General features: G+C 47.2%; 1 protein-coding gene across 1 annotated transcript in view; it reads left to right on the top strand.

The window, feature by feature from the left end:
• The window catches only part of nhsb (Nance-Horan syndrome b (congenital cataracts and dental anomalies)), a gene marked incomplete at both ends in the record, with an annotated part of 83,460 nt that extends 70,314 nt beyond the window's left edge, over nt 1-13,146 (top strand). The window contains 8 exons of the mRNA XM_079496725.1: nt 256-408; nt 1,473-1,913; nt 2,503-2,634; nt 4,397-4,613; nt 5,620-7,726; nt 8,728-9,076; nt 10,816-10,939; nt 12,504-13,146. Coding sequence (XP_079352851.1) covers nt 256-408; nt 1,473-1,913; nt 2,503-2,634; nt 4,397-4,613; nt 5,620-7,726; nt 8,728-9,076; nt 10,816-10,939; nt 12,504-13,146 — 4,166 coding nt within the window. The remainder of the gene's footprint in view (nt 1-255; nt 409-1,472; nt 1,914-2,502; nt 2,635-4,396; nt 4,614-5,619; nt 7,727-8,727; nt 9,077-10,815; nt 10,940-12,503) is intronic.
• Between the last annotated feature and the right edge of the window lie 1,637 nt (nt 13,147-14,783).

Genomic DNA, 14,783 nt, shown 5'->3' with positions numbered 1-14,783 from the left:
GGCGCGGTGCCGCCTTTTGAAAGAAATCTCGGAACAGGACGAAAAAGTCACAGATCCAACTCGGGCTCGGTTTTCCTATTTGAAAATGTTTTCGGAACGGTTCGGAATCAGTAAAATGTCACAGATTAATTTCGGATTTCAGGACCTTTTTTTTTGACCCACGAAGAGCTCTACATCATAGTAATTAGGAAGCACCATAGAAGACAGGGAAGCACCAAAGGAAGCAAAATAAATACAAATGTTATGCCTTTGCAGATTCAGACGAGTCGCCGGTGGCGAGAGAGCGCACGTTGATTGTGCACGCCAAAACACATCAGTTATCTCTGTGTGAGGAGGAACTGTCACTCACTGGACGCCTTCATCACACACGCGACTCTGGCTGCCAAACGGATGACTTCCTCATCGCATGTAAGTATTTTCACAGCACACACAGGCCCCCTTTCCACCGGTTGGTTCTTAGTCCATGAGCCAGAGCTCCAAAATTGGTGGAAAACACTAGACCTATATTACATTGTTTATAGGATCAATACATGTAAATGAATACATGATAACCCTTCCACAGTAGTAGCTTTTTCATATTTTCTATTATTTTGCATATTTTCCTACATAATGCCTCATTTGCATATTTAAAAATGTGTAATTTGTAATAGAATAAATCATTGTCTTCGTGTAAGTAATCAATTGGGGAAGTCTCATGGTGATAACAATCTAATATAGGTATGGTTTTGCCCACTCAATTCATAATTAACATCCAATTTTGGAGCTCTGGCTCATGGACTAAGAACCAAAAAGAACTGAACCGGTTCCCAACAGATGGTGGAAACACTTTGAGGGGCACTAAAGATCACATGATGCCTCCCCCTTGTTTTTCTTTTTTTCCTTTTACATTTCCCCTAGAATGACCATTTACTAATCTATTATTTTATAAAGTTTTGATAATAAATATTTTTTTGCATAATCAGTTAAATGGATTTGATTGTTAAAAACAACCAGGGTTGACCCAAGTGCATGCAGAGCATACAGTATACAAGAGAAACACATAATAAAAATCACACCCGTGTGAAGTGAGTGGTGCAACTCTGTGTGGGGGTCCCCAGGGGGTTCCCGGAACTTCCAGACCCACATGAATGAGCCAGGGTGCCGACCCCGGTTCCGGCGAGACGCCCCGCGTCCGAAACGGTTGAGAAATGACACCCAAAATCATCATATATACAGTTAATATATGTGTGTGTATTAGGCTGCACAACAGTGACACTTGGTGATGAAAACCAACCAAACACTATTTTCGTGCTCGGACACAGCCAGCCAGGGACACAGGGACACAGCCAGAGACACACAAAGCTCCGTATAGGAGTGGTTGCACCACTCAAAAACACACTATAGGCAGAGAACAGCGAATGTCATGTTGGTGGTAGCAGCCCTAGTTATGAGAATGAGTATCCCTGTCTCTGTCTGTCCATTCGGCCCCCCAGCGACAGCGGCTCCGTCCAGACGGCGAATCAGAGCACAGCGTTGCCACCAGGGAATACCTGCCTCGCTCTCCCATTCAACGGGCAACATCTCCTCCCTGGGCGACCAGTCGGACTCGGCGTACGGCAGCGTGGCGGCCAACGGCGGGCGTCTGCGCTCGCGCAGCCTGCCCAGGGAGGGCGGGCGGCTGATGGACAGCGACGACGATGACGACGACGACGACGACGACAACTACGACGACGACGACGAGGAGGAGGACGAGGAGCTGTCGCCGTACGAGGCGGAGGACTTCATCCCCGGCGGGCCCAGCCCCAGGATGATGATGATGATGATGAAGGATGAGGAGGAGAGCACCGACGACCAGGCGGCGCCCGAGCCGCTGCAGCTGGGCAGCCTGAAGAGGCTGCAGCGGTCCGGGGAGAGAGGCGGAGGAGGAGGGGGCGGTAAGGATGGTGGGGACACTTAAGACACTTATTCATAGTCCAGTTTTAGGTGATAAGGTGACCACCGAAACTTTGGTTAGTAAACAAAACAAGAGATATGTGTTTGGGTGAGCGGTGAGTCGCTTACCAGCGCGGCGTGGCGTCATGCTGTAGTTTTCGGTGGTTACCTTATCACCTAAAACTGGAGTATGAATGGGCCTTTAGAGTTGTTTTTTGCTTGTTTTTTAGATGACATTAAAGTGAAAATGTAAGGACTTTTAAGACCGTTTTTAATACCTAAAACGAAAAGAAAAAAAAGAAAGAAATCAAATCAAAAGTATTCAACAAACTACATTATAGGAGTCAAATAACAAATAATCACAACGGCTCGCAACGCCATATTTTCACAATATTTATCTGTGGAACTGAGTCAAGCTGAATGTAATGACTATTTTGGCGGGGCCCCAGTTCAAATATGATTACTTTGAGGGGTCGCGACCTGAAAAGGTCGAGAACCAATGGTTTATCACAATAAAGGACGAGGCGATTAGTGAAAATTGTAATTATTTTGCCCACAATAATTGTGATTTTCATATGGTCCCGCCCCTAGGTGGGAGCCCGGAGCACAGCTGGATGGAGAGAGGCCGCTCTCGCCTGCCGCGCAAGGCTGACATGGGCAGCTGTGAGATCTCCTCGAGCTCCGATACCTTCAGCAGCCCCATCCACTCTGTGTCCACCCAGGGTTAGTTGTGCATTTTTTCATTATTTTTAATTCTCCACCAGGCCGAAGGCAGTCCCTCAAATCATGAACGCAGCGTGCGATTTACGTGACATTTCACACATTCCCACGAGGCCAGGGAAGAAATCCCACCTTTCCTACATTGGCCTGATATAGTGCCACCAGCAGGTCTATTTTTGGAACAAAATGCCTCACATCATGAATGCAGCGTCCAATTGTCGTGAGAAGCGTAACACTAAATGCCATACTTTTCACATATTATTACCAGGAGGCCACAATAACCTACCTGCCTGGCGGAGACCTGTGCTCCGAAGAGCCCTTTGTTCTAGTTTTGTTTTGAGTTTTTCCGTTTAGTGTTGACTCGTTTTTAAAGTGTGTCTGCTAGTTTCATTTAGTTTTAGTTTAGTATTAGACAATATTTTTGACAACAGGCCTCAAAACTGGCACAGCTGTTGCATGTGCCACCTCACCCTACAGAAACAGGAGATACGCTCCTGACCTGTGGGCTACCCATGGCTACCTACCTACCTACCTACCTACCTACCTACCTACCTACCTACCTACCCACCAGTACCTACCCACCAGTACCTACCCACCAGTACCTACCCACCAGTACCTACCTACCTACCTACCTACCTACCTACCTACCTACCTACCTACCTACCTACCTACCTACCTACCTACCCACCAGTACCTACCTACCTACCTACCTACCTACCTACCTACCTACCTACCTACCTACCTACCCACCAGTACCTACCTACCTACCTACCTACCCACCAGTACCTACCCACCAGTACCTACCTACCTACCTACCTACCTACCTACCTACCTACCTACCCACCAGTACCTACCCACCAGTACCTACCTACCTACCTACCTACCTACCTACCCACCAGTACCTACCTACCTACCTACCTACCTACCTACCTACCTACCTACCTACCTACCTACCTACCTACCTACCCACCAGTACCTACCTACCTACCTACCTACCTACCTACCTGTACCCATAGATATATATAAGAAGGCTAGATGGCTCACCCGCGCTCTGGCCAATGGAGAGCGACATTGCTACGTGGCGGCCATCTTACCTCAGGGCCACATAACATTGTGTCTATGGGGCATGTACTTTTAAATAACCACAACTTGCTCAATTTTCAACCGATTTTCAAACGGTTTGGTTTGTTATAAACGTCAGAGACATCCGCATACGTATAAAAACTAAATTAAGCAGATAAGCGTCCTGAATCATAGCCACGTTGACAACGTTTGTTATAAACCAACCCGTTTGTAAATCCGTCAAGATTTGAGCGAGTTATGACTGTTTTTGTTTGAGCTGCCATTGAACATACTGTACTGTAGCCCCGAAGTAAGATGGCCACCGGGTGAACGACGTCAGAAACTCCGCCTTGAGCCATCTAGACTTTATATATATCTATGCATGTACCTACCTACCAGTACCTACCTACCTACCTACCTACCTACCTACCTACCCACCAGTACCTACCTACCTACCTACCTACCTACCTACCTACCTACCTACCTACCTACCCACCAGTACCTACCTACCTACCTACCTACCTACCTACCTACCTACCTACCAGTACCTACCTACCTACCTACCTACCTACCTACCTACCTACCTACCTACCTACCTACCTACCAGTACCTACCTACCTACCTTCCTACCTACCTACCTACCTACCTACCTACCTACCTACCTACCTACCTATAATAAGCATGTGTCTACCATGCACCACAGGGGTCCTGGGAAGCCACGTGGACCACAAGGAGGATCACCAGTCGTCCAGTGGGAACTGGAGCGGCTCCAGCTCCACCTGCCCCTCCCAGACCTCCGAGACCATCCCCCCTCCCTCCTCCCCTCCGCTGACAGGCTCCTCCCACTGTGACTCAGAGCTGTCACTCAACACTGTGCCCATTGCCATTGATGAGGGCTTCACGATGGACTCTGACCTCAGGTACATTACGTTCCTGGCACACATTATTACAGAATTACATTATCCTATTATAAAACCTCCGTCTGTCCGTCCGTCCGTCCATCCATCTGTCTGTCCGTCCATCTGATTCGCATTTTTCTCCATCAATGGGTCGAGCAATTCATCTGAACCTGCACACAGGCATGACCATTAGAATATAGGTGCATACAGTGAGGAAGCACGCTTTTCACTTTGCCCAAATTTAAGCTGATTATTAACACATGCAACACCACACAGAGAACGGTAACAAAGTTAGACATGAATTTGATTCAGCTCCCATGTCCACAGACATGGTTGTATGAGCTGAGGGTCGCTTTGGACATGTCCATAGCACTCACACACACATTGACGGTCGTAAATGAGTCACACACACCACACATTGATTCAATTCAATTCAAAGGGCTTTATTGGCATGAGAAAACATACGTTTACATTGCCAAAGCAAAAAGCACAATATAACAATACAACAGTACAATCAAAACAAAATGAATGTACATTTGAAAGTCATAATCTTCAATAAATCAATTTCTATGTATCAAGAATAAGATCACTCAATGCAGACTCAGTGCAGGAACACACACAATGATTAGTCTTTAGGGTGGTTGTGTTCCAGAAGGATATCAATCCTTCTCCTATCACAGCAGCTCACAAATCTTGCTGCTGTGTTTGCACATTTGCACAACACATGATGACATGAGCAGCTTCCGCTTCAAAAGTGTAACTATTCATACCGAGTGCATAACCCAAAGTTATTTTTTTTATTAAAAGTGTTAAATGATTAATTATAGCCTATTTTGGCCATAGTGCATTATTTATTTTTATTATAGGTACTGGTCATATCTGTGTATTGTCAGTATTTGTTGTTTACCAAGCCTAAAAGCCAATGTTCTATTGCTAAAAACACAATAAAATTGCTAATTGCAATTATTTGTACGTGAATGAATCATCAACTAAAAATGTCACAATGGTGACATTTCCCTGCCCCCAGGCCCCAGAGCCAGGGTCACAGGTCAAGCTCCTTCACGTCGTCAGCCACGGACCAGCTGGACGACGCGGGGGTCAGCACGGCCAGCGAAGGGGAGTGGACTTACCCCGCGGACCAGGACCACACGGACCCGGACCAGGAGCCGGAGCAGACCCACAGCCAGAGCCAGAGCTGTGGGTCCACCCAGGGGTACAGCCCCAAACGCACTGTAGAGGCCCAGGGCTGCTTCACCACTGACACGACCAACAACACTGACAAAGAGCCTGGCTCACTGTACACATCCAACCCGGAGGGCTTTTACTCTTCTTCGTCTGTGCATTTCGAGGAATGCACCCCGACCTACGGAGGATACTCATACTATGCAGCCCCGGGGTCTGACTGTGCCCAATCCAACACTGTGGCAGCACCGGTAGCCCATGAAGTTTACACGCAGGCCCAGGCCGATTTCAGAGCAGGCACTATGAGCCTGGGTAGGACCTGCCGTCCGGTGAGGAAACCAAAAGCCAAACCTCCGCCGCCCATGCGGAAATCGTCGCTGAAGGAGCCGCGCGGCCGTGTGGATGTGGGAACGGACGCGCGGGAGGATCAGGATCAACCAAAGACCGCTAGTGAACAAGACCTCGCCATGTCTTCCAGAGATAAGAAGCTGGAGTTGGAGCTGGAGCTCGGGGCACCTCCAGAGCCACTAGAGACCTCCTGTCTGGTAGCAGAGCCTCTTGGAGCTTGGGGGATGGGGTTAGGCAACACGGTGGACATGGTTGAACCCATATCCTTTAGCTCTGCCGACACACACTCGTTCAAAGACGAAGGCGCGGTGCAATCCGACTATGCAGATCTGTGGCTACACAACAATGAAGTAAGGTCCACCAACGGCGAGTACACGTCCATGTCCAACTCCAGCACGGCCACAGGCACCACCGTCATGGAGTGCATCAAGTCCCCAGACAGCTCCTCCTCTTCCTCAGACACGCAGGCCCAGGCGGTCCCCCAGGCTCCGGGCGCCAGGGTGTCCAGCCCGCTCCTGCCGCCTGGAGACGGAGACTTCAAGCTCGGCTCGCCCGAGAAGCTGGCCGGCCTGGCCTCTCCCTCCAGCGGCTACTCCAGCCAATCGGAGACGCCGACCTCAACCTTCCCCTCTTCCTCGGCGGCGTTCTTCCCGGGTCCCCTGCTGTCTCCCACGAGTGGCAAGAGGAAGCCCAAAGTGCCAGAGAGGAAGTCCTCCCTGTCCTCACTGCAGCACTTCCCCAGAGATGGTGCTTCCGTCGCCAGTTCCTACAAGAGAGACCCTGACTTCCCCCCTCCCCCGTCGCAGCTGGATCTGAGTGTCCTCCACGGAGCTCACGCCAGACACACACTGTCCCACCGGACGCACCACCACCACATGCACACGCTCTACCACAGCAAGCACAGAGCTGCCGCTGCCGCCTCCGTCGGTGCTAAGAGCACCGTCGCGGAGGCCTTGACCTCCAACCCGCTGGCCTCCCACCCCATCCCTCTGATCCCCAGCTCCAATCTCCTGGCCATCACGCCCTCTGCTCTGCGCTCGGTGCAGCTACGCTCGGTGCAGCTACGCTCGGTCAGACGCTGCGCCGACAGTTCTGGCACCACAGACCAAGACACGGCGGCCGCGGGAGCCGAAACCGCTACCAGACCCAAATATCATGCTCCGCCTCCCATCAGCACTAGGCCCCCCCCTCCACGCAGGCCGCCGCCCCAGAGGCCTCCCCCACCTCCGCAGGAGCCCACCTCCTCCCCCGAACACTCGCACCCACCGCACCCCCAGCGTCACCCTGACGGGCCGCCGCCCTACGAGAGCCTGCGGCTCAGACAGGACCGATACGGACCCGGAACCTTCTGGGCCATGACGGCCTTCAGAACGCGGGTCGAGCCGCCGTTGATTCTCCCCGACGACAGCTCCCCCATACATCGGCCCGTGCCCCGCGCTCCCAACCCGTCGCCAGTGGATCTGCACACGCACATCCACTCACACACAGAGTTTAGGGGGCTCGCACACTCCTCGCACCCCGAGTTCAGGGTGCTGGGGGAGCGGACGTTCTCTCAGGACGAGGACGAGGATGAAGAGGAGGAGGAAGAGGAGGAGGAAGAGCCAGTGAGTTGATTATTTTACTTAGTGATTATTCTATCAATTCCTTTGTCCATTCATTGAATATTCAAGAAGTACTTTTTTATCCTTTGTTTTATTTTTGATTTTTGATTTTTTCAACAAATCAGCATTTCTGTTATAATTGACTAAATGGAATTTGATAAACCCTTTAAAGACGGGAAGCCCTTTTGGTGTTTTTACCCTTCAAGAAGTTGCTTTGTACAGTATATACCAGATATATACCTGATATATACCAGATATATACCTGATATATACCAGATATATACCTGATATATACCTGATATATACCAGATATATACCAGATATATACCTGATATATACCTGATATATACCTGATATATACCAGATATATACCAGATATATACCTGATATATACCAGATATATACCTGATATATACCTGATATATACCAGATATATACCTGATATATACCTGATATATACCAGATATATACCTGATATATACCAGATATATACCTGATATATACCAGATATATACCAGATATATACCTGATATATACCAGATATATACCAGGTATATATCTGATATATACCTGATATATACCAGATATATACCTGATATATACCTGATATATACCAGATATATACCAGATATATACCAGATATATACCAGATATATACCTGATATATACCAGATATATACCAGATATATACCTGATATATACCAGATATATACCAGATATATACCTGATATATACCAGATATATACCTGATATATACCAGATATATACCAGATATATACCTGATATATACCAGATATATACCTGATATATACCAGATATATACCAGATATATACCTGATATATACCTGATATATACCTGATATATACCTGATATTTTCCCTTTTCTCTCTCTTTTTTTTACATTTTCAAAGAATTTACCACTAAATAAAAAAACGGTTATCGATTATTTTTTTATAATGGATTCAATTGATTAATTGCATTAACAGTTGGCACTTCTACCGCTGAGAGAGCCACCGAGGGCTGTGTGTGCCAGGCATCTCCCATGCCTGAGGGCAGACCACCCTCCCCCGGCGTACGAATTTGCTGGGGCATCCCACTCAGACATTGGGGTGACTCACTCAACCCACTCAGACTCAGGGCCCTGGGCGAGTTCAGTCAAAGTGCCTGCTACCACAGCGGAGACATCGCACCCTTATCCAATCAGCGATGCACGAGAAGGAAGACACGACGAACAGGAAGAGGAGGAGGAAGTGACATCATCAGGTGCCACCAGAAGTGCCCATCATCATCAGCAAGTACACGAGGGCAGAGATGACTCCACCACTCCTGACACCGAAGACTACTTCAGTAAAGGTAAACCTTTAAGCAGAGATTTAAGCAGACCATTCCCGTGGTAGACCAGGGGTTCTCAACGTCTTTGGCTGAGGACCCACAGTAATGTGTTGGCCAATGGCCATGTCCATGACTTAACCGATTGTTCCACGCAACTTTCCTTATAAGGACTTGCAAATTAAATGTGGCGCTGCTTGCTGTGTAGGCCTACCGGCCAGGCCGGCCTGACCTGTCAATAAAATAATGCTGACAATTAACTAGCTTTAAGCCTGTTGTATTAGCAACTGACTGCACTACCCTTGCTTTACCCCCTTTTTCATGATCTAGCTATATCATTATTACTCATATGGATTTTTTTGTGACTTGTGCTGCCCAAACACCTCTCTCTCTCTCTCTCTCTCTCTCTGTCTCAAAATGCGAGAGAGCATGGTCGAGTGGCTATCAGTTTCTATTCTATTGAGTTTGTTATTTAATTTGCTTACTGCGTAATTGGGACACTATAGTGGTTTCATATATAGGCCTACATTTATTGGCGACATGAGACCACCTCGATCCTTAATTCATGAATCCAAACGTAGGCTATTTGGACTGCTTGCATGCATGGACATCTGACAGTAGGCCGCCGCCTAGGCTATCTAACAGAGTAACAGAGTATCTCTATATTGCAGTATTGATACTTTGATTTAAGTACAAAATATCAGTACTTTTTCCATCACTGGTTACACCCAGTATAACATGTGATAGGTATGATGATGCTTCCCAGTATAACATGTGATAGGGATGATGATGCTTCCCAGTACCAGTATAACATGTGATAGGGATGATTGTGCTTCCCAGTATAACATGTGATAGGGATGATGGTGCTTCCCAGTACCAGTATAACATGTGATAGGGATGATTGTGCTCCTCAGTATAACATGTGATAGGGATGATGGTGCTTCCCAGTATAACATGTGATAGGGATGATGGTGCTTCCCAGTATAACATGTGATAGGGAGGATGATGCCTCCCAGTATAACATGTGATAGGGATGATGGTGCTTCCCAGTATAACATGTGATAGGGATGATGATGCTTCCTAGTATAACATGTGATAGGGATGATGGTGCTTCCCAGTATAACATGTGATAGGGATGATGGTGCTTCCCAGTATAACATGTGATAGGGATGATGGTGCTTCCCAGTATAACATGTGATAGGGATGATGATGCCTCCCAGTATAACATGTGATAGGGATGATGATGCTTCCTAGTATAACATGTGATAGGGATGATGGTGCTTCCCAGTATAACATGTGATAGGGATGATGATGCTTCCTAGTATAACATGTGATAGGGATGATGGTGCTTCTCAGTATAACATGTGATAGGGATGATGGTGCCTCCCAGTATAACATGTGATAGGGATGATTGTGCTTCCCAGTATAACATGTGATAGGGATGATGATGCCTCCCAGTATAACATGTGATAGGGATGATGGTGCTTCCCAGTATAACATGTGATAGGGATGATGGTGCTTCCCAGTATAACATGTGATAGGGATGATTGTGCTTCCCAGTATAACATGTGATAGGGATGATGGTGCTTCCCAGTATAACATGTGATAGGGATGATGGTGCTTCCCAGTATAACATGTGATAGGGATTATGGTGCTTCCCAGTATAACATGTGATAGGGATGATGATGCCTCCCAGTATAACATGTGATAGGGATGATGGTGCTTCCCAGTATAACATGTGATAGGGATGGTGCATGTTGCAGATTCCACGCCCAGTGACAATTCGCTCTCCCCTCTGATGGACGACACCAAAGTGGACGATGACATCATTTTCACGTCACCCAATAAGACCCGCACGACCGAGGATCTGTTTGCTATGATACACAGGTAGCGTACTTTGTTTGTCTCTGCCAGGCTATTTCTGTGTGTCTGTGAGCAGCTAATCTCTGGCACCATTGAGCCGATCGGTGGGAAATTTTCCACTGATACCACACATATCATGGGTGGTAATATGGTATCAGTACTCCTACAGATTCTGTCCAAACATCACGCTAATCAGTACATCTCTATAGTTATTACCGTATTTGATCAAGACGGATCTGTCCAATTTTTCATATTCCATCCTGATTGGCTAAGATTGGCTTTCAAGGTTTGCCGGAGCGGCCCGTTTTGAACAAAATGTCTCAAATCATGGATGCAGTGTTGGATTGTTTCACACACATTCCCATAGGCCATGGAATAAATGCCAACATATATTTTTCAAATCTGACTCATAGCTATAGCAAGCGGATTCACGTTTTGGCCTATAACTCTTGAAATGTAGGTCATACAGTACAGTCACATTCTAACTGACAAAAGTTGTCCACCATCTTCCGCCAATCTACAAGCTCAACGAGTCATATGATGTGACGTGTTAAGAGCTTGTATAGATCGGCTATTTCCACTATTTATTGTATGAAATACTATATACTGTGGTTAACTAAATGTAATCATTGTATCTAGGAGAGAACATGCAGTAAAACAGGGGTGGGCAATTATTTTTCCCAAGGGGCCAACTGAGAAACAGAAAATATTTTGGAGGGCCGGGCCAAAAGGCTGAACTTAATTATGCATAATATCAATTTTATTTCTATATAAAAAGCAGTAAATTACATTGTTTTGCAAAGCAATGGTAAACAAAATGTGAAACAGTTGACTCAAATTATAGGCAGAGTGACTATTTTACATCATGATGATGTACAATAAGAGCGCCCCCTCACTTCCCATGGGTGTGATTTTTTTACTTTCTACTTGCAGGCTTGAGACGTTTCCTTTCCTAGTTGAAAACTATGTTTTAGTTTAAGTTACTGTTTAAGTTACTGACTTTTGTCACAAGTCCTGTAAATACTAGCATTTTATTTTAACAATGAGAACAGAGGTAGCTCTCTTAATAATTGTTATACGGAGGACCCTGGAGGTGCCACTTTCACAACCCACATGGCACGCTGCTTACTATCAGCGTGAGATGAGTGAGACAACCATTAAACAACGACGTTCTGAAAACACAATAACAAGCCAACCAGTGATGATATTGTTGAGACTTGGCAGCCTGGCAGGCATTGATGTGTGCACGTTCTGCCAGATTTACTTTACTTACTGAAAACAGACAATCCACAAGCTCACGGTGCATCGCCCAAGCGTTCTGAACTTCAGAAGCATGCCACATTCGGGGCGCAACACCGCCTTACGATGCAGCATCTTAACACATCTTTTAAGTTAACTTTATTGGCGAGGCGGGTTAGAGATTTAACTTGTCCTCCTGCGAGGAAGTTTGGTAATCATGCGCCTACCGTGTTGTGGAGCTGCATGCTCAACCGTATTTGGCCCGTGGGCTGTACAATGCCCAGGTCTGCAGTAAAAGGTGTGTTTTTGGATGACTGCGGTGCACTGATGGTTTCTCAATTCCATTCAGATCCAAGAGGAAGGTCCTGGGCCGTAAGGATTCTGGAGACTTGAACGCGAAGTCTCGTCTGTGTCCTGCGGCGCCGGTGGCCCCCTGCGCTGTCCCCGTTAACGTCATCCCACCGGCCCCTCCTCTGACCATGGCGGCAACCCTGGCCACTCCTGCCGGGTCCCAACGGACCCCGGTCCCCATCTACCGCAGCGCCAAGAAATCCAGCACCTCCAACGAAGAGTTCAAGCTTCTGCTCTTGAAGAAAGGGAGTCGCTCGGACTCCAGCTACCGTATGTCGGCCACCGAGATCCTCAAGAGCCCAATCACCCCCAAGTCCCCTGGGGACCCCCTCCAGGATGGACCCTTCAAGCAGGCCGAGGAGATGCCTTGCTCTCCGGGGGGGCTGCAAGAGCCCCCCGTATCCGGCCTGGAGCCCATCCAGTTCCCCTGCCTCTTCCCCAGGTCCAATGCCGAGAGCTTCACTCCAAAAGCCTTCCCCATGTCCGCCGCGTCGAGGCAGGGACGTTCCCGGATACCCCCGGTGGCCAACAGCAGCCGCTACAGCACACGTAGCCGCCTCTACACGGCTCCCATGCAAGCCATCTCGGAAGCCGAGACGGAGAACTCGGACGGGAGCCCCCACGATGACAGATCTTCCTAGAAACCCACTTGATCAGGACGCTATGCCACCTGGTTCTCAACCTCTGGTCCGGGGACTATCGGCGGTCCAAATGGACCACGTCTGTAACTCTCAGCATTAAATAAACACTGAGGATTTTACAGGGCTTGCAGTGTACTTTAGTTCAGTGATTCTCAACCTTGTTGAGAATCTAAGTACTAGTATTCTAAGTACCCCTAGCTTCATATGGCCACATAACCCCATTTTATTTTCTTTTATAAAATCTCTGGGTCCCCACTATTCACTGTAAAATCCTCAGGCTTAACTCACAGAGTGTACACACTGTCAATAGTTACAGGGGTCTATTTGGACCCCTGGTAGTCCCCGGACCGGACATTGGAACCAGTGTCCTAGAACCCAGCTGATTGGACCACTATGCTAAGCCCTGCCTGAAAACCCTGATGGCGTCCAACTCTACCACTACCATTACTGTCTGCTTCCTGCGGGACGCAAAGGGAAATATGGTTGCTGTCGGGCAGAAACCCCTTATCTCCATATTCTAGGTTTTTGTGTTTTTTCCATAAATGTAACGCCCTACTTGATCATACAGCGTCACACAAAGGCACCAAAAGTAGCAGATCCACAAGCTTGAAACGTGGCGTGTTTTGAGCTGAATCCAGTTTTGGACATATGAGGTTTCCAACTTTCCACCCGACAGAGACGATATGTTACAGCTCATCAAATGGTGATACAGCAAAATATTTAAACACACACGTGAACACACACCACCTCACCCCCGACCTCCCCCAAACTCCAATCTCTGGATCTGCTATTCTATAAGGTGTCAAACAAGGTGTTTTAAAAAGATCGAATCGCCGAGGGTTATTATAGCTTACACATACGGTAATGTGTAAAAGAATAACTCTGTTAAGAGAGCAAGACTTATTTTGAACATGTCTTTTTTTATATACAGTATCTCCCAAATGTTTGGTAAATTATGAAAAAAGAGGGAGTATGAACAACCTGCGTGTGCATGTAGGGGAAAATGGGAAAACCCACTGTTATTTCTACTTCTTGTGTTCTGTGTGTGTGTGTGTGTGTGTGTGTGTGTGTGTGTGTGTGTGTGTGTGTGTGTGTGTGTGTGTGTGTGTGTGTGTGTGTGTGTGTGTGTGTGTGTGTGTGTGTGTGCGCGTGCACGTGCGTACGCGTGCGCGCGTGTGTCCCTGAGGAACTAACGGAAACAAATTAAAATTGTCTCACCTTTTTGGTGTCCAAAGCAGAGGGTCAGAGTTGAATATCCAATGTCCATGTTCAATATCCCCCCCACACCACAAGGATTATTGTTTGGTTCTGGATGCTGTTACCATGCAGGCAGTGGTGGAAGTACTCTTCTTTTTTCTTTATCTTTCTTTCTTCTTCTTTTTCTTTTACTTAAGTAACAGCAGCAATACCCACAAGGTATTGTGACATTGCTGCTTCTACTCCACTAGTGGAGCAGAAGTACAAAGTACTGAAAAGTGGATATACTCAAGTAAAATTGTACTTAAGTACACTACTTGAGTAAATGATACTCAAGTAGTGTACTGAAGTACATATTATGTACTTGGTTACTTTCCACTACTGCATGTGGGGCAATCTCTACCACAACTCCACCTTTATCCCCATCTGCATTTGGTTTA

The sequence above is a fragment of the Electrona antarctica genome, assembly GCF_951216825.1.
Source record: "Electrona antarctica genome assembly, chromosome: 3".
NCBI classification, from domain to species: domain Eukaryota; kingdom Metazoa; phylum Chordata; class Actinopteri; order Myctophiformes; family Myctophidae; genus Electrona; species Electrona antarctica.
This window is presented reverse-complemented; position numbering and strand designations above follow the sequence as displayed.